This window comes from Tamandua tetradactyla, chromosome 11 (assembly GCF_023851605.1).
Source record: "Tamandua tetradactyla isolate mTamTet1 chromosome 11, mTamTet1.pri, whole genome shotgun sequence".
NCBI classification, from domain to species: Eukaryota; Metazoa; Chordata; class Mammalia; order Pilosa; family Myrmecophagidae; genus Tamandua; species Tamandua tetradactyla.
Genome location: NC_135337.1, coordinates 5,898,309 through 5,924,977, shown reverse-complemented (window position 1 = coordinate 5,924,977; position 26,669 = coordinate 5,898,309). Strand labels below are relative to the sequence as shown.

Below are 26,669 nucleotides of genomic sequence, written 5' to 3'. Positions count from 1 at the left end.
TCCAAACAAGCCAGCCGCACAGGTCGTTGGCCCAAATCTCCTCCCATCTACTCCCTGTGGTGCCTGGGCTGGGCCGCCCGGCGGTGACCCGCCTTCTGATCAGGCTCCACGAGCTTCTCCCAGTGAAGCAATCAGGGCGGTGGATCCAGACTGTGGGGCAGGTAATCCAAGGATTAGGTAGCTCTGGCTCTGGAATGCAGAACAAAGTTGCATTCCGCAGACTTCCCTTCCTAATCATGCCTGGCTTAGGCTAATATCTGAAACCAGTTTGCCTTCCTTTTTAAATTGCAGTGCTGGGGGCGTGGGGTGGTGGGGGGAGTTGGAACAGCGGCCAGCGGGGGGCCTCAGGGGCCACCAAGGGTTGGCTGACGGGCTGTTCTGCTGGAGACAATTCACACTGCGTATCCCTAAAACCCGCCAGCGATCATACCCAGGGCAAAGCAGCGGCCGGCCGGCACACGGGATGCTTCCAAAAAATTTAATAAATAATGATTTTTTAAAACTGTATAAACTATAAATTATCATGCAGTCCTTATAATTTAAAATAATTTACAGGCTGAGGTAGGGAGGGGCCCAGGAGGGGGGAGTCAGTGGAAGGAGGGGTGGGGGCGGGGCGCTGGGGGGTCAGGTCCGCCTGGCCGTCTTCCTGCTGAGCACGCACACGCAGGCCGTGTCGATGCGGATGAACCGCCAGGCCGCCTGCTTGCCCTCCTTGGTCAGCGCCTTGACGAACGTGTGGGTCGTGGTGCAGTACGAGTTCCAGTGCTTGGAGTCGATGCCCCGGCACCCGCCGTCCACGGGATTGGGGTCCCGGCACTTGGTTTCGAAAAAGTACTGTTTGAAGACGCTGTTGTTAATGTTCACCTCCCCCAGGACCATCACCTCCTTGCCCTTGATGTCCGTGGCGGTGGTCTTATCCCCAACCCACACGCTGACGCTGTCGCACACGGAGAACTCGCCCCTGTGGAACACCGGGTGGGACGAGGACCGCTTGCTCCTGCGAGTCCTGTTGAGCGGGGCGGCCCCGGCCGCCTCCCAGTCCGGGTCCCGGGCGTCCGCGGCCACGGGCGGGGGCTGGGTGCTAAACAGCACCCGGGGTGAGCGGAGCCGCCGCTTCTTGAAGAGTTTGGGGTCCACGGTGATGTTGCGCGTCTGCCCCGCCACCCTCGCGGCTATCGCCCCAGGCGGGGCGCCGCGGGCTCTGCGGAGGGCTGTGTCCAGGGAGTGCTGAAGCCTGGCCCAGTGCGCGTGCGGGATGGCTGGTCCTGCAGCCACATAGCTCCCTGCGTGCGGTTCCGCCTGTGTGCCGACCAAAACAGCTGTGAGCAGAGTGTAGCACAGCATGGACATTACGCTATGCACCTGGAAGGAAGAAGAAATGAGGATTCTATTACATGGGGGACCGAGTGCTGTGACGCTCCGGGATGGATTTCCCAAGAGGGTCATGAGGAGGTTTCATCTGGTGGTCACAGGGAAGGTGCCCCCTTGAATTTGTCCTTCAAACTGGGACCCTTTTGAGAGTGAAGAGGGGGCTAGTGATGATTGCTCTGGGACCACAGGGCATAAACCAGAGCTGACGCAGACAAATTGGGATGTATGGTCACCCCACCTATGGGGCGACCTTTCCTAGGAGGGGACAGAGCCCCTGAAATGCTGCCCAGTGGCTTGGCATGAACTTGGGGGCCTCACTTATAAAGTCATTTGAGTTCTTGGGCTGCCAGCTTGTGGTGGCATCAGATGGGGTGCTTTGTGTGCATGTATGCCCGGCAGGCAGGTGGAATGAGTTGACAGGTCTCCCTAGAAACTTGTGTCTTGGATGTGACAGTGTTTGCTGGTCTCAGTCAGTGGCTTTGATGTCCCTGGGAAGGCATTGGGAGAGGCTGCTGGGGACCCATCTCAAAGCCTCAGCACTGAATCATACCTCTTCAGACCACAGCACTCTAAGGGTTCTGGTGACTCTGAACCCTTGTTGTGAATCTACAGAGCATGATGTTTGGCAAAAACAAAAAACAAAAACCTGTGGCTCTGGGTTCATCTCAGAGAGACCATTTATTCAGCCATCACCCTTCACATAAAAGCGTGATACTGATAATGATTCTTGTTTGTGTGATGTGTTTAAGCATTTCACATATGCTCTTTAATAATTTCTCATTAATCTGTGAGTTAGGATAGGATTTTTAGCTCTTTTTCACATGCAAGGAAACTGATCCATAGAAAATTAACCAACAGGTCTAAAGTTACACATAGAAGCTGGACTAGAAATAGAATCCAGAGCTGACTCCTTACTAAGCCAGTCCATTCTTCCATCCTTCCCTCTCTCACTTTCTCTTTCATTCTTAGATATGCCTTTTCCTTTTATGATTTGTTCTCATGTGAGTACAGAGCAAATGGCATGAATCTATCTATCCCTCAGGGGCAGTGCAAGGGTCTTTTCAATATGTGGAGGACAGCATTTGATGCCGGCACTGCAGTATCCAACAGCAACCACCCCCTGGGGTAAGTATTGTGGAATCAGCTCTGCCCTGGAGGGTCGTTCACCTCCTTCTGGTGAGCTCCTATTCATATCTGTAGACTCATCAAATGTCACCTCCAATGTGAAACTTCCCCAGATCTTCTTGGTAGGCATCTAGACGGTGTCCTCCGAACTTCCAGTTCTATTCCTTCTGCCATTTCTTCTCCTCACTCCCACAGGTATCCTACTCATCTGCTTTTCCAGTGTGGTTCAGATACCACCTACTCCTGGAGGCCTCCTCAGATTATCCCAATGAAAAGCGATCTCTTCCCATTCTAAATTCCAGAATAGTATATTTGTGTGTACTCGTTCTTTCCTGCTAAATCAGTTAAATGAAGAGAACTCTGAATTGGATATCGAGTTAGAAAAACTTGTTTTGAGTCCTGACTTGGCTTACTTATTAGCAGAGAGAAACCATATAATTCCTCTGAGCTTTTTCCTCATTCATAAGAGGGAGGCAATAAACACTACTTCACAGGGTTGTTATTAGGATTAAAGGGATATTCCAGAAATCTGTGTTAATTCATTTCAATCTCCTATGATCAAGGACTTGTTTTCTTCAGTTATATTGTTCCAGCACACACCGTTATTGCTGAGGATACTCTGTCTAAGCCTTTACATAGCACATCGTCTTATCTCTATCAGACTTCCTCCAAGACACTGTCATTATTTGAGTCTAACACCCTATTGGCTGTAAGATCCTGGAGGATAGAGGTATGTCTCATCCACCTAGAAGCTAGTTACACCATCCTTCAGCATGCACATCCCTTGTCTTCCATGGTGCTCTGTGCATAGCCCTATCACTTCCCAAAGTGTGCGTTAATCATTTTTGTGTCTATTTCCCTGAGAGCTCTTTGGAAGCCGTGCCATTTGAATTTTAATATTTCTGGGGCCATATGCAGTGCTTGGCAGGTAGTAGATCCTCAAAAAAAAATGTAAGAATGACTGAAAGAGTAGATGGTAGAGGAACAGAGAAGCTCACCATCTAACTTCTTTCCACCATAGTGCATGGTTTCTTTTGGACTTAGTGCATATGCTTACATGCTGCTTTCCCAACTGTTTTACAGGAATGCATTCTTCTTAATACCATGCTTTTATTAAGCTGGAAATAGGTAGTTCTTTGGTGAGATACCAAGAAGGAAACTACCAAATTCTCTTTTCTCTGGTTACTTGGAAAAGTGTTTGTGTTTGCTCCAATTCTGCATTCCTTCCAGTGCCAGTCAGCTCTGCAGAGGTGGTGGCATGTCTGGGCTTTCAATCGCCATCCATTCCGGTTTGTTAATTGTCTTGCAGATAAATGTCCAGCCAACTCCTAGAGTACTGATTATTCAGTTAGCAGCCAACTCAAGCTGTTTACTTTTGCTCCTTCTCTTATTTCATTTCTTCTTCTCAGTACCATGATCTCTCTATCAGAGAGTAGATGAAGGAAAAGAAACAAAACTGAAATTCATCCCTTTATGTCTGAATTAGTAGCACTTGTTAAAATTTGGATAGGGAGAGGAGAAAATGGACTAAAATCTACAGTATTTATGGAAATATGGTTCATACTGCTCCTTATTCCCCATTATCAAAGTTCACATCTTATATTATAGTCTCCCCTTTGGCGAGCTTACCTTCTTCTAAGGAATCAACTGAAATTTCTGTGTGGTTGATGACCCAATATGGGTTTCTAGCCCAATAGCTCTTTTAAAAGCCAGTTCTGAACCTCCAACTTCCTGTTGGGCAAATCTCCATAGATACTGGATTTGAAATGTAAGATACTTGGAACAAAAATCTTCACTCTCAGAATCATTATGATCACCACCATCTCCCCCTCTTCCTCCTCTTTATTTAACATCAGCAGCTTCATTCTGGAGCACTTGATAATTTACAAAACAGACCTGCAGCTCTTATCTCTTTTGCTCATCCTTCCCCATCACCTAAACCTGCTTTTCCGTATTTTCCTTTTACTGTTAATGGAACCATTATTCCTTCACTGAACAGACCCAAACTTCAGACCATCCTGAACGCTGTACTTTCCTCCATGCCCTTCATCCAGTCGTCCATCCACCCTTTGTGGTGCTACAGCATCTCTTGGAGCTGTACTTCCCTTTCCATTCTCACTTCTCTGTCCCGAGTTCAGGTCATGGAAACAGTCTCCCAGCTGATGTCCTGGACCCTTATCTCTCTTTCTCCAATGCCCACTACTCCTGGCAGCCTCATTTAGCTGCTTCAAGCACTACTCTGATCACATTACCCTGCTCAGAGGATCCCGTGGTGAGTCCATTGCCTGGTGAGTCAGAAGGGAATCCTCATTCTGACAAGCAGTCTCTGCTCTCCCTCTGCTCCCTCTACTCCCCTCACATACTTTGCATTCCAGGCTAACAGAACTCCTCAAGGGAAGTTTTGCTCTGAGCTTCCACCCATTGCCCTTGGTTGGTACTCCTCCATACCAGGAATGCTTCCCCTGTCCCTCCCTGAGCTTTTTCTGTTTTCTACCTTTGCTGGATTGAGCACTGCTGTCTTCCAATACCCAACTTAAATGGGGATTTTTTTTTCTAATTCCAACCAGACAAACTCCCTCCCTTCTCCCCATCTCAAAGCATTTCCTTCTTGTTCTCTTAGGGTAGTTGTATTCTCCTCTCATCCTCTCTCCTAGACTGTAACCCTGCTGGAAACAGAAAAGTGTCCTGTCCTATTCATCTTTATTGCCACCATGTGACCTAGCACTCCCAGACTAGTTGCATCTCAAAGAATCAGAGTGTAAACAAGTCTCCTTTCTTCTTTGTTCGTAAATGTCCCCATCTGAATGATGACATTGAAGGTATCTTCCAACTCTGGCATTCTCTACTTTTAAGCAATTATACAATTTTCTACCCCACCTAGCGCTCTTGTTCTACTTAACTTCCCGAAGATCTTAAAATCTAATGCTACTTGTTATTTCAGTCAAGACAATGTGTGGTGCCTGGCATTTAACCACAATGAGGATTTGCATCATGGAGAGATTGTTTCGTTAAGATTTGAAAATGTTGCAAATATATCTTTCATTTGTGTTTTTGTTTAAAAGGTGTCTTTTTAAAAAAAAACAATGTTTGGTTTAATCATAAAAGGAGTATGTTCCCTATGAATTTTTAAGTTTTTAAAGTCTCTCTTCTTTTAATATATCAATGGATTAAAAGAAAAGAAAAGAACTAGTGTGTTTTTCTTCCCAGTGATATAACGCATTAAGAACAGTTTAGAAAAGAATATCCTCTCCTTGGTTGAAGTGAACCAAGAGAGGAGATTGATCTATCTTTATCTATCTGTCTATCTATGTATCTATGTATCTATGCATCTATCTATCTGTCTGTCTGTCTGTCTATCTATCTATCTATCTAGCTAGCTAGCTAGCTAGCTAGCTATCTACCTCCCTACCTACCTATCCATCCATCCATCCATCCATCCATCCATGTATGTATGTATGTATGTATGTATGTATGTATGTATGTATCTATCTATCTATCTATCTATCTATCTATCATTTACTTAGAAAAACAATCTTTGAAGCCTTTCTGCTGAGCAAATGACAGTCCTCTCTGTGGTTTCACTAACCTGAGCTCTGCAAGCTGAATGATTCATTGGGGGAAGATGGAACCAGGACTGCACATGTAGAAACGTGTTCTGTTTAATGGGTGAATGTTCTTTGTTTGTCCTGTTCCTATCCAGAATGAAAGGTAAATGGCTCCGAGTGGGGGGCCCAGTTTGGCTGCCTTTGAATCCAGGTACCGCTGGTTTCCCAGCCCTCTTGCCTTCTCCTGGGCCTGGGGTATGTACTGTGGCTTTCCATTGGTTCACACCCTTATGTAACAGGAGAATTGCCCTGCACTAGATGAATGATCTTCACCAGATGCTGGCCTCACCTAAATAGGCAATGAAGCTGCTGGACAGAGCTAAGCAATTGGCCCAAATATTTGTTTGTGGGTAGGAGGGCTGATAGTACAGGGAGACTTGCCAACAGTGCCTATGGAGGTGTGTTGTGGAAGGGAGTAGGAAAATTCATGTCTTAGAGTGAGAGAGAGAGAGAGGTGCCAAGAACTGTTAGTGATTCTTGGGGTAGAGATTGGATCAGTTGGATGGGTGAACCAGGGTCACTAACAGTTGGCGAGAGACGAAATTCTTGTGGCTGGAGAAATTCAGCCTCCTCCTCCTCCTCCTCCTCCTTATTCTCACTAGCTACATTTTGAGAGAGGGGTCAAGGCTCGTTTCTTGTTTTACATTTGGCCTGTGTTCTAAATGTAAACTGGCTGCTGTCTTAGGTTTAAGAATTCGGACACCCTTGGTTCTTAGAGCCTGCACAGAGCGTGATGGGAATACTGTGGCTCCTCAGCTCCCCAGGGAGACATCCTGGAGAACAACAGAGAAAGGCACTGACAGCATAAAATCCAGTGAGTCTGCAAGCATCCTCAGACAGGATTTAGTGGGGGGAAGCTTGGACTGGAAAGGACCAAGATTATCAAGTCCATTAGTTCTCCAACTTCAGTGTGCATCGAAATCACCCATTAGGCTTGTTAAACCACAGCGCAGTATCTCGCACCCAAAGTTTCTTATTCAGTAGGTCAGGGTGGGGCCTGAGAATCTGTATTTCTACAAAGTTCCCAGGTGATGCTAATGCTGCTGGTCTGGGGAACCCCACTTTGAGGACCACTAAGCTAATCCAATCCTTTTACTTTATAGAGGAATGAAATGAGCCGAAGAGAGGCCAAGTGACTTGGGGTCATGTAGGTCGTGAGTGGAAGAGGCAGCACATGGATGTGGGTCTGCCACTTGGCCTGGGCACCTCTTAGAGGAGCGGGACCTGAGGCCACAGCTAATGGAGAAGTCCTGGGGTGCACTGCTCAGCCCCAACATCGAAATGAACATTCTGTCTAACTGATTGTAAATTTGACCTTCCTGATGCCATAACTCCAGATACCTGGGAACATTTGGATATTTCATCGTTTGTGTATCTAGTTTATCAGTTTTCTGGGCATCAACAATTCTTAAAATGCTCACGACAAAATTATGTAGCCAGAAAACACTGGCAGGTGCAGGCACTGTGGATTTATTGGTTTCCTCCAGGACAGGTGTGCTGGCTGCACTGACGGGAACAGAATCTACTGGTCTGAATTCTTAGAGGCACATCTTAAAGATGAATGAGGTGAGATTATAATTATTGTCATTATTGTTTATTAGCTGTAATTTTCTCATTAGCCATCACAACAACCCTGGAAAGTAGGCTTTATTAGTCCCATTTTACAGATGAGGAAACAGAGATTGAGTAAACCAAATAACTTGATTGTGGCCACACACCTGGCAGAACTGGCATGAAAAGCCAAGCCTGCCTGTCTCCCATATTGGGGCTCACTCCTTCCCTCTGCTGTGCTGGCTGGGAGGATGAGGAGTGATTACCAACCTTCTATCTGCAAGGTCACCTGCTCAGACTGACCAGGGAGCTGTGTGGAGGGTTGGACTGATGTTGACTATTCGAGGCCCTGCACTCTGTGACTTCAGAGATGGGACAGTTCAGATTCTTAGCACGGCCCTGGGAGCCAGCCTGAGAGCATAGGGTTTTCTCCAAACAGGCTTGGAGGGCCACATTTGCTGGATCACTAAGGGCTTACCCAGGTGCCCGCCGCTGCATCTGACTCCCCTTCCTCAGGTTGGAACTTACTTCCAGCTGTCTAGTCACTTGGGGCTCTGCTCCTGGCAGCTCCAGAGCTAGGAGGCAGATGTCCCTCAGATACTTACTTCAGCGTCACCAGTACAGAAAGCTGCTCCCTTGGAAAAGCCTTTATTGGGCCCAGACGCTGAGCTGAGCTTGGGTCCAGCATGCCATCCAGCCCCCTGGACTGCACAATCACGGGCCAAAAGACTCTGCAGGGGAGAAAGCTGGTGTTAGATGGCCACTTCACCATGGTCCCAGCAAGTAGACACCATGCCCCAGGCAGGAGTGGATGAATGTGCCAAAAGGACATACTCCATTTCCCTGACTTCTTGGATTTTACCAGTGTCAGAGCCCACCTAGAAAGGTAGAAGGGACTAGATTCCAAAACTGCCAGGAGCCAGGCCTCACATGGTCCTGGGGTGACATCTGCTTCTCACCTCTGTGCCAAAGCCTCCTGGTTTATGCTCTGACACGGCCCATGGCTAATCTCACTTCCAGTATAGGCGCTTCCAGACCCACATTGGAGTCCTGCTCCAGCAGACCTGAATCCAGCACCACCAGGGAAAATATTCTGTACATTATACACATGAGCATGTGTGCACCCAACTCTAGAGCAGCCTAAGGCAAATTATACAGGAAGAAAAACATCTCAACAATTCAGAACAAGTTAGTGCTTTGGTGAAACTAAAGATGATCAATAGCAGCAAAAAAAAACAGTCTAACCACATGGTAGATAACAGAGAGATCTTACAGAAATAGGCCATGAATCTCAGAGAACAATGCTCCAAGTAAAATTTTAGGGATTGGAAGCTATGGAGAGGAAACAATGAGAAAAACAATGTATTTAATTTTAAGTTGCAGTTTCCTGATGCAATGGGAGTTTTCCATTTTCCCCTTATTCCCATACACCTGATATATGTATCTGCTTCATTCATTTATTCATCCAACAAATATTACCTGAGCACCAACTGGCACCATCCTAAGTGCTGGGGATGCAGCAATGAATAAGGTCCCTGCTCTCATGAGGCTTATGTTCCAGTGTAAATGAACAAGATGTCTTCAAATTCTTTATGTGCCATGAAGGAAATAAAGCATGGTGATAAAGGGCAACTGCAGGGTGCAGCGAGGGCCTCTGTGCCCAGGGCACTCAGGAAAGAGCTATCTGAGGAAGTAACCTTCATGTTGGGAGCTGAAAGATGAGAAGAAACTGAGGAGAGAGCAGAAGGATCAGCAAAGGCAAAGGCTCTGAGGTGGAAACAAGTCAAAGCTGCTGAGCATGGAGGGACGAGACTGATGAAATGAGTTGGAGAGGTAGAAGGAGCCAGGTCTACAGGGCCATAATAAGGAGCCATAGTTTTATTCTAAGGGCAACAGGAAGGGAGTGGAGGAGTGGGGAGTGATAAAGCCTTAGAATAGGGAGAGTTATAGCCTTTGTAATGAATGTATGAACTATTATGTCTATTGCTGAGTTTGTTGTAGGATAGGATGGAGTTCCCCCTCTTCCCCCTCCCCCAAAGTTCTAGAATGACATCTTTATCCTCACAGTCTGTAGTCTCTTTCCAACACTTGCAAACCCTGGCTTCATCATGTTTTTTCTCAGCATGGAACCCCACCATCAATATTCTTTGGACCTCCCCCACCTTATGCTATGGGAAGCAAAAGGCAGTGAAGTCACCATGGCCCCCCAAAGCTCCCATGACAAAGAAGAACTGGAGAGCAGGGGAGATAAAAAGGGCTCTGCAGTGATTTTTATGCGACCAGAAATAATAAAATTAAGGACTATGATATTTCCATTTCTCTTCCATCCACACTCCACCCAAATATTCCTTTTCCCTCAGACAACACCACATAAACTTCCAATGCACAGTGGAAAACAGATTCAAATACCCTGAAAAAGTTAGATCCTGGGGCAAAGAATGTTATTTTCATACTCTCTTGAGGTTGGACTTAGCCAGGAGAGGGAGGATGGCATGTCCTCCAGGCTAAGGTGTGGACACCATGTAGCCTGGTCCCCATACTCACAGGGAATAGAATCTGATCTGGACTACAAGTCCTTCCTCTGGGTATGTGGTCAAATCTGATGGGTTGCTAGACCGAACCCGAGAAAACCTGCATCCTGGTTCACTTTGCTCTGATACGCACCTTCTCTAAGCTGGAGCTTCCTCTTCCACAGATAATGGTTAAGGTCCCTTCGATTGTCTGTGATTCTGTGAGAGCTAATGTTTTTCACCCTCTATCTCTACTGGGATAAGTAATGCTTTCCTCCACCCAAATACTGGAGTTCATTTGTTTCATTCACTAAGCCCTTAAACTTGCAGACACTGTGCAAGCTGGTGTTAGGTGATAGGTATGCAAAGAAGAATAAAGCATACCTTCCAAAAGCAAATAATCTAGAGATGAGAAAAGACAAGCACAAGAACAAACATTTAAAGTATAATGTGTTTGTCCTTTGTATGTATGATGTATATTTGACATGATCTGGAAGGAGAACGGGAAGAATTAGTTTTATTTGGCCAGACTAGTCAGACACTTATGTTCATAGAGGAAGTAACATTTGAATAGGGTTCTTAAGGATGAATAGAAGTTCATTAGGTGAAGAAGGGAAGGAAAGTCATCGCAGATCCACAAAGTTCATGGCCTGCTTAGCTGTCCAGCATGGCTCAATATAGGGGCATGTGGGAGAGAGTGAGAAACGTTCTTATACATCAGTTAGGGACTGAGTATGCAGAGCCCACAGCTCTGGACTGCTCACTTGACTTTCTCTGAAATACATAAGTTTCCATTGTTAATTTGTGGGACAACAAGGAAGTTAAGAGAGACTCTCTGGAAATATTCTGGATATTCCACCACCAGCCAGGATGGTTTTCAATCTAGATGATTAGAAGGAGAGTGGAGATAAGTGGTATGAATAAAACATTACACAACGACTCTTAGGCAGAACTGCAATCTTGGGAGATTGACTCTAGATCAATCACAATAAATTCCCTAGCCCTGGGGTATAGGCCAAGAGTGTGCCCCATACATCTGCAATCTTTGGCCCAAGCCACCTTGCTGCATACCAGGACCCCTGTCAATTTCATCTAGATGTCTGATTGCTATCCTTAAACCCTATCAAGCATCTCTGCCTCTGACCTCCTCTTGTTTAGTTTTAATCTGGCTAGGGAGCAATTCCAGAAAATAAGATGCAATTTTTGTATTGTCACTTTTTAGTTTCAGGCTAGTGAAGATTGGGACTCTAAAATAAAACTCAATTTAAATATTACCAACTTCTATTGTGAAGATGGTAAAGACAAACAACCCAAATGCATATCTACACTTAAAGCCCTGTGTGCTCCCATCATGGGGTAATCATGACTTAAGCAGAAATCATATGGCTCTCACATGTTTGATAAATGCATGGGCATAATTTCCTGCTCATCTCAGGACCATGCTCTGTTCCTTTTTCTAGGGCACAAGGGCATACTATTAAAGTCTGTTGTACCTCCTCTAGATCCAGATAACCCTGGCTTGGCCTGGGTCTTAGGCTCTCAAAGTGTGGGCCACAGAGAGTAGCATCAGCAGCAACTCAGCACTTGTTAGAAATGAAAATTTGGGGGTCTCTGCCATGGGTTTACTGACTCAGAAACTCTGGGGGTGAAGTCTAGTAATCTGTGTTTTAACAAGTTCTCCAGGTGACTCTGATGCACGCTCAAGTTTGAGAACCATTGCTCTAGAGGGTTCCACTCTGCCGCTCCTCCAGCTACAAGCTCCCCATGGGGTGAGGGATCCATGGGGCAAAGAGAAAGTGCCTATGCACAGCATAGCTCCTTCTCCCTTCTTGGCCATATTCCCACCAAGACCCCACTGCCCAACCAGCACTGAGCCTGCTTCCAGGGCACAGCACAGGCTACTTCCCCAGCTCCCGAAGGCAGCAGCGATGCTAACGTGGACACACCTAGGCAAGGACAGCCAAGAAGCAACCTTGTAGGGAGAGGGGTTTGCATGAAATTTGCATCTGTGGGCTCAGGTGCTTGCAAACCTGCACAGAAAAGCCCTTTATGGTATAGGACAGGAAGGAGAAGAAAAGGTGGGGCCTCCATTCCTCTTACCCCCGCCCTACAAACGGGAGGAGCAGAACTGCGGCCTGCTATTACAGAACCGAAACTGCTCCCTTTGGGTCTAAAGATGAATTTGTTCTTTTCTGTGAGAGACTCACTGCTCTGCAAACACTTAAGGGAAACCCAGGTGTGCGTGACTTTGTAAAATCAACGTGTCCCTGAACATCTCTGTCAAATTTACTTTAGAAAAATCAAACCGAATCTTTAATTCCCCAGACAGCTGACCATCTGAAGGGTTCCTGTAGGAAATCTTTGAGAACAATACCCTTAATTTATCTATTGTGCAAATAATTTATTTCACATATAATTCATTGCTTTCAACAAGATAACAACTGCTTATCTACCAGTGATGACAATGACCAACAATCCAACCAAGTCAAGCAGAGGCATTGAGGGTTCACATTATCTAGGAGTTTGGAATATAGTGGTAGAGAATTTTTTTCATTAAAAGGATGATTTTCATAAGGAGCCTTGAGTGATTCAAATTGGATTTTAAGATGACTGTGGTTTCTCTCTTTGCTTCACTTAAATTAGACTGTGCTCTTTGGATTCCAAAAAAATAATGTAACCATCAATTCCCTGGCGTGCAGGGCTCTCTCTGGGTTTGGAGGGAGCCAACTAGACTAGAAGGAGAAAGAGCTATTCTGGAGGCCCCTGAGGCTAAGCCTATCTGTGTGGCTCTTTAGGTTGATGCTTCCTTCTTTCATCTTCCGTGCCAGTTTGAATCTATTATGTACCCCCAGAAAAGCCACATTTTAATCCCGACTCAATGTTGTGGAGGCAGCTGTTTCTTTCAATCCTGATTCAATATTGTAGGTGGGAACTTTTGATTAGATTATCTCCATGGAGATCTGGTGCCCAGCTGTGGGTATGACCTTTTGACTAGATGGAGATGTGACCTCACCCATTCCAGGTGGGTCTTTATTAGGTTACTGGGATCCTTTAAAAGAGGAAACATTTTGGAGAGAGTTAGAAATGACAGAGCTGACAGAAACTTCAGAGCAGAGCTGACACAGATTCCAACGCTTGGAGAACAGAGACACAGATGTTTGGAGATGCTTGGAGCCCAGAAGACACCACCACAAGATGTTAAACAAGCCAGAAACTGGAGGAGAGCCAAGGGAAACCAAGAGATGAAAGCCAGCCCCAGAGAAGCAAAGTGAGGAACTCACATAGGAACAGGCTGAAAGTATGGAGCCCAGCAAATGCCAGCCACGTGACTACCCAGCTGATAGGTATTCCTGACGCATAGGCCTTCCTTCAGTTAAAATAACTTTCCCTGGATGCCTTGGTTTGGACATTTTTATAGGCTTAGAAATGTAAATTTGTAACTTATTAAATTTCCCTTTTTAAAAGCCATTCCTTTTCTGGTATATCGCATTATGGTAGCTTACAAACTAGAATAACTTCTTAAAGTCTTGATGATATTTTGGGCAATTTCAGTCAAGAAGCTTAGATTAATGGCACAGTTTAAGGAAACTACCTGAGGCTCTGCTGCTTGTTTATCAGGGAGTGATGGGCACCGGATATTCAACCTTGGTCACACGCTGGAATCACCTGGAAGTTTTTCAAAATCCTGTTGTCTGTGTCTCACCTCCAGAGATTATGATTTAATTGGTCTAAGGTTCAGGCTGGGCATCAGGATTTTTTAAAGCTCCCAGAGGACTCCAAGGTAAAGCCAGGATTGACCACTGCTCCACTGGGTGAATAGGAAGCCCAACATTGCCTGTGATGGGCTAGCATTTAAGAGAAATTATCAGGAAATTAATACATCTCAGAGAAGATAAAGTGCGTGTGTGGTCATGTTATAAATAACAAGAAGGTGTAGAAAATAGCTTGCACGCTCTCTGGGGGATGTTGTCCCTGTGTCCCCCACCCACCCAACCCCCAGAAAGTTTTCTGTTTACTCCTTGCACATCACTTAAAATGTTCTTTGGTGTTGGAGTTACTGTTAGCTTCTTAATAATAAGCCAAAGCGTTGTTTCCGGACATTTTCTACACTTAAGATTTAGAGATCCTTCACCAAAAAGATCTCTTGGACCACTCCTCCCCCATGCTCAGAAGCAATGGCTCATTCCAAGAGCAGTTTGCATTGCCTCAAAGATGCTCAGGCAGCTGGTGTGGAATTCCAGCCTCCTTTCTACTAGTTCTCACCCACTGGACTTCTGTGAATTGGGAAGGCTCACTAGGAATGTTGAGGGCTAAGAATTGTCAGCGTGGCTGCTGTCACTCTCACTGCTGTTCTCCTTTCCCTCCCTCTTACTGCTAGTCCTTACCCTGGACCTATACACAAAGGGAAAAGGAACTTGAAACCTTTTGCCCTGTAAGTCTGTTTTCCTACTTTTTGTCCTAATTAGAAGTTTGCTACTATGGAATATGACCATGAATTTTGCTGACTAGGAGTTCTTTTCTTGGAAAAAAAAATTCATTTTTGGCCCTTTTGAGATGATCTGATGTGTTTTAACTGTTTAGTGGTTTTGGCATATCCAACAGAAAAGTAGTACAACTGGCACCAAGGACTTAGGAAAGCATTAAGGTTCAGAAACATTGTTGTTCTTTCAAATGAAGTTTCAATGCTGATAATTCTAAAGTGACTCGCCACATTTTCCTAAAAGAGAAATTGTCCTTATGGCTCCTTGGGAGATCTGGTTGAAATTACAAAACCCTGTTCTAAAATTTTCCCAGAGATTCCGTCAAGCTCAAGGAAGAAGCCATTGTGGTTGGCTGACCTTGAACTTCAGATTTTAAGAGCATTTGCTGTGGATGCAAGTGGCCTCCTATTGTGTAGTTGACTACAGACTAAATGGCATTGATCTGACTGGATTCAGGGGCTGTGTAGAGGCCAACACCATGGCGAGGTCTTCACAGAGCAGCTAATTACAAGGACATTCACGTGGGAGAGAAGACCTCTCGACACGCAGCAGCCTTCCATTACAGAGCTGAGGGCAGCGTATTTTTGAAAGAATGTACTGCTGAAATAACAGTCCCTGTTATATAGTTCATCATATTAGTAATTCTAATGATATATCTACCATCTACATTCAACTGCCAAAAACAATCTAATAGTTTTTCAAACTTTTCTGCAACCCTAGGAAAACATCTTCTTGGATCCAACTAGCTGACCCTTAAAGCACAAGAAAAAGATCCATTTCAGTTCTTCTTTGGGCCTTTCTCTGGTCTGTTCTTCCCACCCACAGCAGTACTGGGCAAAAAGGGGACTCCCAGGTTGGTTGGAATAAAAATTCCATTTGATAGTATCTGTATGTACCGAGGTCTCTGGTTCATGGCAGTGCTCTGATGACCAGTTGGGATCGAATGCATGAATGAAAGCAAAACGTTGCCTGTGAAGGTTAATTCCGATCCAAGGCCTTTATGTTATTATTTGCTTTACAGGATTAAATATCCTCAGCTCTTCTTGAGCTAGCCTTTTCCTCTCAGTGTGCGGTATGTTTTCTAAGCAACAGGTCAAGAAATGTTACAACACATAAGTCTATAATGCATTTCAGATGTAACATCAGAAATTAAGACGAGCCCTGGGAAAGACCCAGAAAGACCATGGCTTAACAGACACACGAGGTTCTAGGGCTTTTAACAAGTCGGGCAGTACATCTTCAATTAAGGAGGGGTAAAGGATGAGCCATGGGACTCATGTAATTCTTACATTTACTGGAATGTAAAAATTCCAGTAAAATGCTGCCCTTACTTTTTAAAGTGTCCAAGAGATGAGACCATTTTGGTCTGAGCAGCTGGACTTCAGTTTCCCTGCAAAAATCACACCCTGCATCCAAGAACACATGGATCACAAGTAGCCAGTCCTCACACATCACAGAGGAGAAACCAAGTCCCAAGAACACATCAGGTGCTTTCCCACTTCACCCAGCTCTGGATTAACCGCTGCCACTGCATCCTTGGCTCTCTTGCTTTTCTGTGCTGGCATTTCCCGGCTTGTCTGCTGACTTCACACCAAGAAAATCTGACTCAAGGCATGAAAGAGATAACTCAGCCTAGCTTTGCCCAGGCATGCAGCACATGTAAATCCTAGGGAACCCAGGGCGAAGATAAGAGCTGGAACTGAAGAATTGATTTCCACATGTGCCTTTGTCAAGCTTTGTGCTATTTCAGCTACTTCCTATGAGCTGCATTTAACTGTCCTAGCTCCAAATGGGCTCCTGGCATGCAGTAACATCTATGCCTGATGGGGAATGTCAGAATGTCATCAGGGTGGTGAGTTATCATGAAGGGCTATTTGACAGGCAGTTAGCTCTTTCATTATTTCAGGAGGAGAGGTCAAGAGAGATGAAAACCTGCTACCCCCCTCTAAAGTAATTTGATTCTCATATAATTATATTTCAGAACATTTCCAATCTTCTAGTGTTTCTCCTTTTAGGTTTCATTTGATCATGACATCATGAACAAAAGAATACTGCACTAGGGAAATTCACTCCAGAGCTAACAAGAGACCCATAGAGTGCATCTGTCTCCAGGGACCCAGTATGTAATTAGTAATTAGAAATCCCAAAGATGAGGACAGGCAGTTTTCTCTACTCAGTTCCACTCATTCCCTACCCACAAACAGATTGAAAATGAGAGACACAGAGAGAATCTGGCCATTCATCTTACTGCTTCCAAAGAGGTACAGGTTTAGATGAATAAGAGTCAGAGAAATATAAACTTATTTATTTTAGAATATCAATTAATATTTTACATAACGGTATACTGTTAGGGCTGTCAGGGGACATAAGTGGTTCTGCAGTCCAGCTGCTCCACTTTACAGAGCATTTCTAGGTCCACCACTTTTCAGCTGTGTGACCTTTTGCAAGTCACTTAACCTCTTTGTGCCTTGGTGTCTCCTCTCTAAAATTGCAATAATTATACCTTTCTGAAAGTATTTTATTAAAATAAGCATTTTATTGCCTGGCACCTAGTTGGTGCCAAATACATATTAGCTATTCTTATTAATACCACTAAAGACATTTGGCCCAAATCAGGCAGCTCTCCACTGGCAGGACTGCGTGCAGAACAGAAAGTAGATGCCGTGTGTCCATCCCATGCTCCCAGCTGACTGCAGCTGGAAGAAATTGTTGCTTTTTCTCCCAGGTTTTGGTCGGAATGGTTGGCCATGCATATACTTACTGGCACCAATCTGCAGCTGCGGGACTATTATCTCAATCATTTGTCAACAAAGATGCTGAGTAACGAGCTTAAACACTTGCTTTTGAAGGGATCCATTTTTTCCAGCCATGTTGGAATCAGAGGGAGGCAGCTGCTCCAGCACTCAGCGATATTTACCTATCACTAAAACTGGCCAGGAACTGTAGAGTTAATAGTACCTTTACTAGGCGCCTAGGATAAATTGCTGCCTCATTGGGAAAGTAAAATTACAAGAACAATACAATTTGAAGGGTCAAACTTATACACAGTTATCCAGGAGTTTGGGACAAATTTAGGGACCCGTTAGATTAATTCTTGAAGTCTTAGGCATATTTCTATCATAAGCTCTCCCAGAGTAGGCACTTCATGAATGTTGATTGAACGGGTGGACAACCCATCACACAGCTGCACCAGATTATTCAAAGTAAATCATTATTTCATATTATGTTGGGAAATAACAAGTGGTCCCAATTTACATTCCTGGGTAAGGAGGTGAGCCTCCTCCTCACTTTGGTGATATGGCATTTCATTCAAGAAACAGAATGGCATTTTGGTGGGCTGACAGGTGCACTGCCGATGGAAATGAGGATCCTAGCTCTTTGCTGAGCCTCTTAGTTCCACATTTATTGCAAGCGCTAAAAAGTATGCACAGGTGTTGTGCAAAACAAACTCCTCCTTACTTCCAGCTTGCTTATTTTTCTTGCCCAGAATTTCCTTGGAGAATGGTATGCTCCAAACCAATGTCTGGTTATGTTGTGCAATCCACCGGGATGGCAATCACCTCATTGTTTAGTTACAATGATGAAAAGATGAAAAAATAAAATTAAAAAGCCCAGCACACACTGTCAGGATGAGGGTGGAGACTGCGCGATGATAATAAGAAACACTTGTTTGCATTTCACTCCTTTCTTTGTGAATCAGCCGAGTTCCTGGCACCAGGCTTCAGTCTGTGAAGGGCGCTGGCCCTCAAAGACCTTCCAGGGGCTCCTCCTGCCTCTACGGAGTGTCCCCCTTTGTCCTGAGGGAGGGTGCAGGCCTGCACCTCTGACGGCTCCTGTGTACGCGAGGCCACAGCCACCAGGCCTGGCTCAGGCTGTCTCAGGGCCATTGGGCCATCCCGTGTGGCTGTGCATTTACCTGTTATTATAAAGCTCTGCTTCAACCAGAGTTTGATTTGGCTGTGTAAGAAGGTTCCTCCTTTTTGCCATCTCTCTGAGTGGTGTCCAGCCATTTGTGTGCTTCTGGACAGGACTTTCAGCCCCAGCTTTCTTTCTTTTTTTCTTGTGTGTGTGTGTGTATGTGTGTGTGTTTTGCATGGGCAGGCACTGGGAATTGAACCCCGGTCTCCAGCATAGCAGGCGAGAACTCTGCCTGCTGAGCCACCGTGGCCCGCCCCACCCCTGGCTTTCTTTTTTAATGGTTTCTACTTTTCCTTCTTTCTACAGATCTGAATTCCAAGGTCCAAAAATAGATATTCAAGCTTTTTAAGGATAAAAGGCAAAAATAAATAAAATTTTAAAAAGCAACAACAATAACAAAACTCAACAAACTAAACTATCCCAAACCACAACTGGCAGAAAAGTATATATTAGTCTATGTGTGCTTGTTTTCCCCATGTTGTTGCCAAGCAAAGAATGTGTTGTGGTTATAGGTAGAGACCAGGACTAAATCCTCTGTTTTCATCAATCCCTTGTACCCAAGAGCCCACCCTTTCTCTGCCCATTTCTGTAATCAATCAAAGAATTTATCCAAGTCAAGTCTCTCCTTTAGAGGCAACAGAATCTTCACATACCACCAGCACTACCTCCTCCATTACCGCTGCCACCACCATCCCGTCGTCACCGCCACCTTCTCCCCCAACTCTGCCTGACCACCACTGCCATCCATCGCTACAACCACCATTACCATTTATCCCCACAAAGGGTTAAAGGATCTGGGGGGAGCCCTGGTCATCTGACCAGTTGGTTCCATTGCCTTCTTTTAGGCCATTGATAGAATCAGCAGAGCCAGAAGAGAGGTCATTTAGTCCCTTCCAGAGTAGACAATAAATACGTAACTCCCAACCGAGTGGTCAGTAGAGTTGGGCCTAGACTAAATCAGCATTCTTGATTTTCAGTATATTCTAGAAAACTATTTTCCAGTGGCTGGCACCCATTCTGGAAGCTGTTGTTTTCTTTATTTCTTCCCTGAGATTCTTCTTCATTTTGGGTCATACTTTATATTTCCAAATATAGATGGCAAGAATTTATCAGTTTAGACCCTGATAAATCTTAAAATTATCTCAAAAGAGGAATATCTATGGCTGTCACAAGAATAGCTGTATATGGATACCCACTCTTCTAGTTTGCTAGCTGCCAGAATGCAATATACCAGAAATGGAATGGCTTTTAAAAAGGGGGATTTAATAAGTTGCTAGTTTACAGTTCTAAGGCTGAGAAAATGCCCCAATTAAAACAAGTCTATAGAAATGTCCAATCTAAGGCATCCAGGGAAAGATACCTTGGTTCCAGAAGGCCGATGAAGTTCAGGCCGATGAAGTTCTCTCTCAAGTGGAAGGGCACATGGTGAACATGGTTGGGGTTCCTCTTTTATCTGGAAGGGCACATGGCGAACATGGTGTCATCTGCTGGCTTCTTCTCCTGGCTTCCTGTTTCATGAAGCTCCCCGGGAGACATTTTCCTTCTTCATCTCCAAAGGTCACTGGCTGGTGGACTCTGCTTCTCATGGCTATGTTGTTCTGCTCTGTTCTCTCTGAATCTCCTTCATTCTCCAAAATGTTTCCTTTTTATAGGACTCCAGAAACTTCTCAAGACCCACCCAAATGGGTGGCGACACGCCTCCAGCTAATCCTGTTTAACAACTGCTCTTGATCAAATCACTTCTCCAGGGAGATGATCTAATTACAGTTTCAAACATTCAATACTGAATAGGGATTAGAAGAAGCAGCTGCCTTTACAAAATGGGATTAGGATTAAAGCATGTCTTTTCTAGGGTCCATACATCCTTTCAAACCAGCACACCCACATACATTACATGTATATACACTCACACACATATTCAAAAAGGCAAATAGGAATTATGTACCTTGGTCCTCCAGAATGAGGCAGGTCCTTCCATTTGCCTGATGCAACCTATTAAGGATAAATGCACAGTTTTTGCAAATCAACTTTGAGTTTGTCCATTTCTTCATATCTGAACACAAGTGGACCTTGTGCTTAAGCCTTTGGAGAGAGGGAAAGCGCTCCCTGACTCCTCCCCTCAGCCTCTAGAGGGAGGTACTAATGTGATTAGTTCAATTTCATGGCAGTGATAGGCTCCAGTTTGTAAGACAGGAGTTTCCAGAGAGTGAAAGGCCAGGACCTGACTATGGCTCTCCTGGCCCTTCCACCCCTATGGATGAGGTGACTCTCCTCGTGGGAGGCCTGGCCAGCTCACTGACCCTCTTCTTCCTCAGATACTCCTTGAGCCTGAGTGGGGAGCTTCTTCCTTCCAGGCCACTAGGGTGAGCATGCCAAAATTGGAAATTCCCAACAGGGTTCCTTCTGGCCTCACACATAGGCTGTCTTTGGGGTACTGATGAGAATAGATTCACCTATGTTTTAGGTATAAACTTAAACACTATGGGGCAGTGCAACGGTGGCTCTGTACCAGAATTCTTGCCTGCTATGCCGGAGACCCGGGTTCGATTCCCAGAGTCTGCCCATGCCAAAAAAAAAAAGAAAAATGAGATGCAATGTAATATGATAAAGTATGTGTTAGATGTTTCTTGAGCATCACTGTGGGTTAGAAGTGAATACAATTACTACTATTATGATAAATAACCTTTATTGTGTTTTATATGGCAGACACTGTTTAAAGGCTTTCTACATATTGTATTTTTTAATACGTCTCAAAAGTCTTCTGAGGTCAGTCTTATTCCTATTTCACAGAAGAGAAAACTTCAACTCAGTGGGGAAGTGGGGAAATGCAAGGTTACATTGCTTATAGGGTGGCAGCATGGACATGGCTGCTTGCTTTGTGGTCTACTCCTCCTTACTTCCTTACTCTATATTTCTTATAAAACTTGGCTATTCAAAGGAGTGACAGTTTGTCCCCCAGGTTTTATACTGAGGGTGAATTTCTGCTTTTGTGATACGGATAGGATGTAGGTAGACCTGCATATTCTTTATTCTCAAATTTACCTTATTGCTTTTAAGGAAGGAATTTATAACACTCAGAAGCATATGAAAAATCTAGTGCTGATGTTCAAATTTATAAAATACCTTGACTTCTCCATTTATCTGCTGTGGGGCTCACCTTATTTATAGGCAGGCCCACAGGCCACACTCCCTCCTTGCTGGAATATTCTATCTCCAAGAAATAGTTTTTGGAAGGGCCACTATTCTGATAGAAATGGCGTTTTGGAGTATAGATGATTGGAAATGTACAGTGGTTTCTTACAGAGCAATTTATAACAGTTAGAATGTGTCTATTCAATTACTTTCATACACTTTCTGGATAAGATTTACTCTTAATACTGAGACCATGGAGAAAAACCGCGAATAAGACAGGAACTACTCACTCTGGATTGGGATGTGATTTTCTATTGGTTGGCTTTTTAGGTGTGAAGACCAAGCCAGAGGCTGATGGAGCCAAGTGGAGTCTGTTAATATTTCCATTCATGGACATGCAATAGAAAACCGTCTCATACATTTACAGGAAAGCATCGAATATAATATCTTTGTTGAGCTTAATCAGAACCAGAGTAAAATTCCAGTTGACAAGAATAGAAACTTACCCTAATGATTTCAGTTTTAGTCCAAAGTATACAGTGTTTTCTCTGCCTGCTCTGTCACTTTCTAAAACAAGAAATTACCAAGCAACGACTTGGGTTGGAGGGATGCGTAGAAAGCAATAACTACTAAGCAGAAATTCAAAGAGCTCGAATGTCAAGGGTCTTTGGTGGATGATCATTCACGAGTGGATTCGGTTTGTGAATTTTTGACTTTATTCCCCCAAACTCTCATGAGTTACTCAATCAGGGTTTAATTGTTCAGGTTTCAGGCTCTCAGCAGTCAGTGCTTCATAGAACAAAAGAGAATCAGAAGGCAGATAAGAGGCAAAGAGGCCGTCAATTTTTTAAAAAGAGAGATGGTTGCTTTCATTGTTAGCAGGTAAAATGACCTTTCCCTAAAAGAATGAGCATCTTACACTGTGTAAAATAGGTCCCCAGCCAAAATAGGAAATGCCTCCTTCAGATTTGCCATGATGAAGTGAGCAAATGATTTAATATTAGGAATCATGTTGTTCTGTGTACACCAGGTTGCAGTTTACATTTCATGCTCTGGAGTTAAAATCTGGAACTCCTTCTAGCCCACCAGCTTACTGTCTCAGAAACTCTTTAAAAGAGATGAGGTCACTGTTTTCTAACTTCTCAAGAATGGAGTGTGCAGAGCAAATCAGAAGAATACTCTTCACTAGGGAGCCATGGCTATCACTTAGAGGGTAACAGTGACATTTCAGCAGACTACATCCGAAGGGCACACAATGGTCACGAATTATGCAGCTTGGCCCTGTCCCAACAGGCACCGTCGGGGGTTGGAGTAAAGCTGGCACCGAAGACTGCCCTGACCTATGTGTTGGATCTGCTAATTACATTTAGGAGCCTGCTTAGGCTGAGCCCAAGTGAGGGATAGAGAGAAATGCTTATCTTATTTCCCATCAGCTTGGCACCTGATGAGTTTTTGTGGCATGAATGAATGAGTTCTGAGCAGATCATTCAGACCAGGCCAACACCTGCATGAACTGGGACAAAGTGAGATGGAATTAGCCCTCCCCTTAGGAAACCTGACATCACCATGGAGGGAGAGGCACTGAAAAAGTGGAAAGAGAAAGACAAAACTATATATAGTAAGATTCAATTAAGAGAGAAAGAGAGGAGTGGAAAAAAGAAAGCAATGACATTAAGTGAAAGGAGAGAAAGGGGGCAAGAAACTGAGAGAAAGGGGGTAAGAAAAGGAAAGAGAGAAAGTGGAGAAAGAGGAAGGAGGGTGGAGAGAGAGACAAATGAAAAAGAAGCAATAGCAGAGAGAGGAAGAATAACCAGAGAAAGGAAGCAGGGAAAGAACAAAATAAGAGACATGGGAGAAAAAGACAGAGATTGAGAAAGCTTTTGAAGATGAACCTTAGCTCTAGTGAGCAGCAAAAGTCGATGCACAAATCAGTCTCATCATCCTCAGTCTATGCTGGGGAGATGTGGCACTTAGATTTCCCTATAGAAAAAGGCCAAGGAATAAGGAACCGTTCCCATTTATGATTAGCAACAACTTCCTGAAAACAACCCAAATTTCAATAAAACAGCTTCTGGTAACCTTACAAGGTATCCCTAATGCTGCTTCAAGTAACAGTCTATTAGAGGAGCATGATTTCTGCTGCAAAAATTACAAATCTGAGTCCAAACCCAGCTATAACACTGTCTTAGAAGAATGATACAGTGATTTCATCCATAGGTTAGCATAAGGCCATATCCCAGGGTACACAACCTCTCCAACCCAAATGTACTTCATTGTAGGGCTGCTGTGCTGGGTGTGCCAGACAGGCCCTTCAAAAAAAATGAGACTGAATGACTTCACCATTATCAGATTCAGAGAACATGCCTTGGAAAAAGAAATCGTGAGTAAGAAGGACAAAAGAACAACATCAAGGGAATTGGGGTTTCCCATTGATGCTAGGATTCAGCTGGAATTGGTTACAGTACAAACTTTGTTTAATCAAATCCTCTGTCATTAATAAAACTCCAAATCAGATAAATGATGATGTGCTTGGACTTCAGTTGGGCTTGCATCATTGTCTTACCAGGTGCCATAAATCAATCTGGGATGCAGGCTGCTGGAGGTGGAGCTGCAGGGCGGCTGTCTTGGGGATGCGTTGCCACCATGCCACTTGTGCCACTGCCATTCCCCTGTCACTTTGCTCAGTGAGTGGCTGAGGGAAACCACAGCCTCTACTCTGCCCGAGACCCACATCCTTCTCCAGCAAGTTTTAAAGGCAAACCAGGAAGCTGAGGTGTCTAGAAACCACACCGTAACAAAAGTGGTCAGATGAAGTATGGATGATCCAAATTCAGGGAAGCTTCCACCGGAGAGGAGGACTGCTCTCTGTTGTTTCTGGGGATGCCTGAGCAGACTGGACCTCAACATAGGTTTCAAATACTATCCAGCAAGGGATCAGGCTGCCTTTTAAGTAGAATTCCCTGTCATGAGCAGTGTTTGGCTGAATAACTCTCTTTACGAGAGCATTAATGATTTAAAGATTTGATATAAGCAACCAGAAAAAAAATAAAAGAAAAGAGGGAGGGAGGAAGCAAGGAAGAGAGAGAAAGCGAGAATGAGCAACAATTTAAATAGTGAGGGTGATTCTTCCTTTTGTTCCACCAAATGAGCATGTGAGGTAGACACTCGAATGGGCCAGTTTTCAGTCAGTATGGGTTCCCCCTGATCTCTCGTTCTGTAAGGCTGTGCGTGGTTTCAGTGTTAAAGATTACTTTTTATACAATATGATCCCTTTGCAAGCTAACAACTTCATCTGGTATTCAACCAAAGAAAGAGCAATCTGTTCTCACGTTGGAGGAAAAGCTAGCTGGTTGGGCTTATTGAAAGGCACTATGTTATTCTCCAACACAGGGCCTTCCTAAGGGTTTTTCAAAGGTAGATTTGGCTATACTTTCCAATCCTCTCATATAGTCTTTGACTTTAAAACACAGCCCCTGCATAAGATTGGCTTGGCTCTACCCGATTGGAATGCAAGAAAAGAGTCTTATGGTCAGGCAGGGCAGATAGATGGCATTTAACAGAAGGCTGCTGGGTGTACTGAAATAATTATGACAGACCCTGAGCCACCCCTCAGACATGAGATCTGCTCCCTGAAGGATTCACTGAAACCCCTGGAGCCTCAATTTCCTCACTGAAAGAATGAATGCACTGGTTTGTCAAGGTTTCTTAATCCAAGGCAGCCTTTGAAATCTGCACGTGTCCAGATCCCACCTTTGCAAAGTGGGCCTGGAATTATCGATTTAGGTGATTTCAAGGCACACAGTATGGTTAAGAAGCACTGGGTTTGGACAACCTCAAAGCTTTCTTCTACTTACAACACTTGCCTCTACTGGCCTCCTAACTTTCCAGGAATGGCATGAATAGCCGCTTTCCATTCATGCTTGGAGAATGCTAGCCTTGAACTCATTCCACAGGGGAATGAGCAGCTCTGAAAGCAGACCTTACTGTCCTTGCTTTACTTCAAGGCCATTCCCCTTATCCTCAAATGCACACTGTCTGGTTTGCACTTTAACAAGGCCCCTTTGTTATGTTGGCTAGCACATCTGACGATGCTAGTGAGGCTAGAACAGTGTACACAACTGCTCATTTAGGAAGTCAAATCTTGATAAGAAAATAATTTTAGGTAGTTGTATGTATTAAGGACAGACAGGGGAAAAAGCTGGAAGGAAATACAAGTGTTAGCAGTAGTCAAGTAACAGGGTTATAGGTGAGTTATGTTTTATTGTATATGCTTTTCTTTGTTTTTTAAGTATTCCATAATGAACTATGAATAGATTTTTTTTGCATGCTCTATGGTGGAGGCCACATTTCATTCTTTTACCACATGATTATCCCGTTACTACAGCACCATTTGTGGATTTTTTGGGGGGGGGGCATGTGGGGTGGATTGCATAGGCTGGGAATCGAACCCGGGTCTCCCACATGGCAGGCAAGAATTCTACCACTGAACTACCCTTGTACCCCCCATGAATAGATTTTATAATCAGAATAATATAATTTAAAATAACTTGGCAATGCTGTATTTCAAACTGTAGAAATATCCAGTTTTTACGTTTTAATCCCACTTTTGAGACTTTATCCTGAGAAAATAATCCAGAAAGGGCAAAAACTATACTCATGCCTTTTTATTTTTTTGCTAAATAATTTATAATGGCAAAATCAGAAGCCAAATATTCTTCAATGAAGGGATAATTCGTTACTGTGTGGAAAATATTTTTCTAGAACTTCTGTGCAGTTATTAAACATGAAAACTCTGAAGACTGTGAGAGCAAGGGCTGGGCTTGTGAAACAACGCAAAGTGGGGCCAAACAGATTAGAGGAGAATACGGATGAAATCACTGCAACCCAGGGAAAGCACCTGTATGTAGGAAACAGACTCAGAAGTGAATAAGTTGTATTGAGAATTAGAATATTGGATGAGCTCCTGCCTTCCTCCT

General features: G+C 44.2%; 1 protein-coding gene across 1 annotated transcript in view; it reads right to left on the bottom strand.

Annotated features, from left to right (window-relative positions):
- Nucleotides 1-574: 574 nt before the first annotated feature.
- Nucleotides 575-26,669, bottom strand: part of NGF (nerve growth factor) — a 56,290-nt gene continuing 30,195 nt past the window's right edge. Inside the window, exons 2-3 of the mRNA XM_077119790.1 lie at nucleotides 8,258-8,383; nucleotides 575-1,362 (exon numbers count right to left, since the gene is read on the bottom strand). Of these exons, the coding sequence (XP_076975905.1) occupies nucleotides 625-1,350 (726 nt within the window). The 5' untranslated portion in view covers nucleotides 1,351-1,362; nucleotides 8,258-8,383 and the 3' untranslated portion in view covers nucleotides 575-624. The remainder of the gene's footprint in view (nucleotides 1,363-8,257; nucleotides 8,384-26,669) is intronic.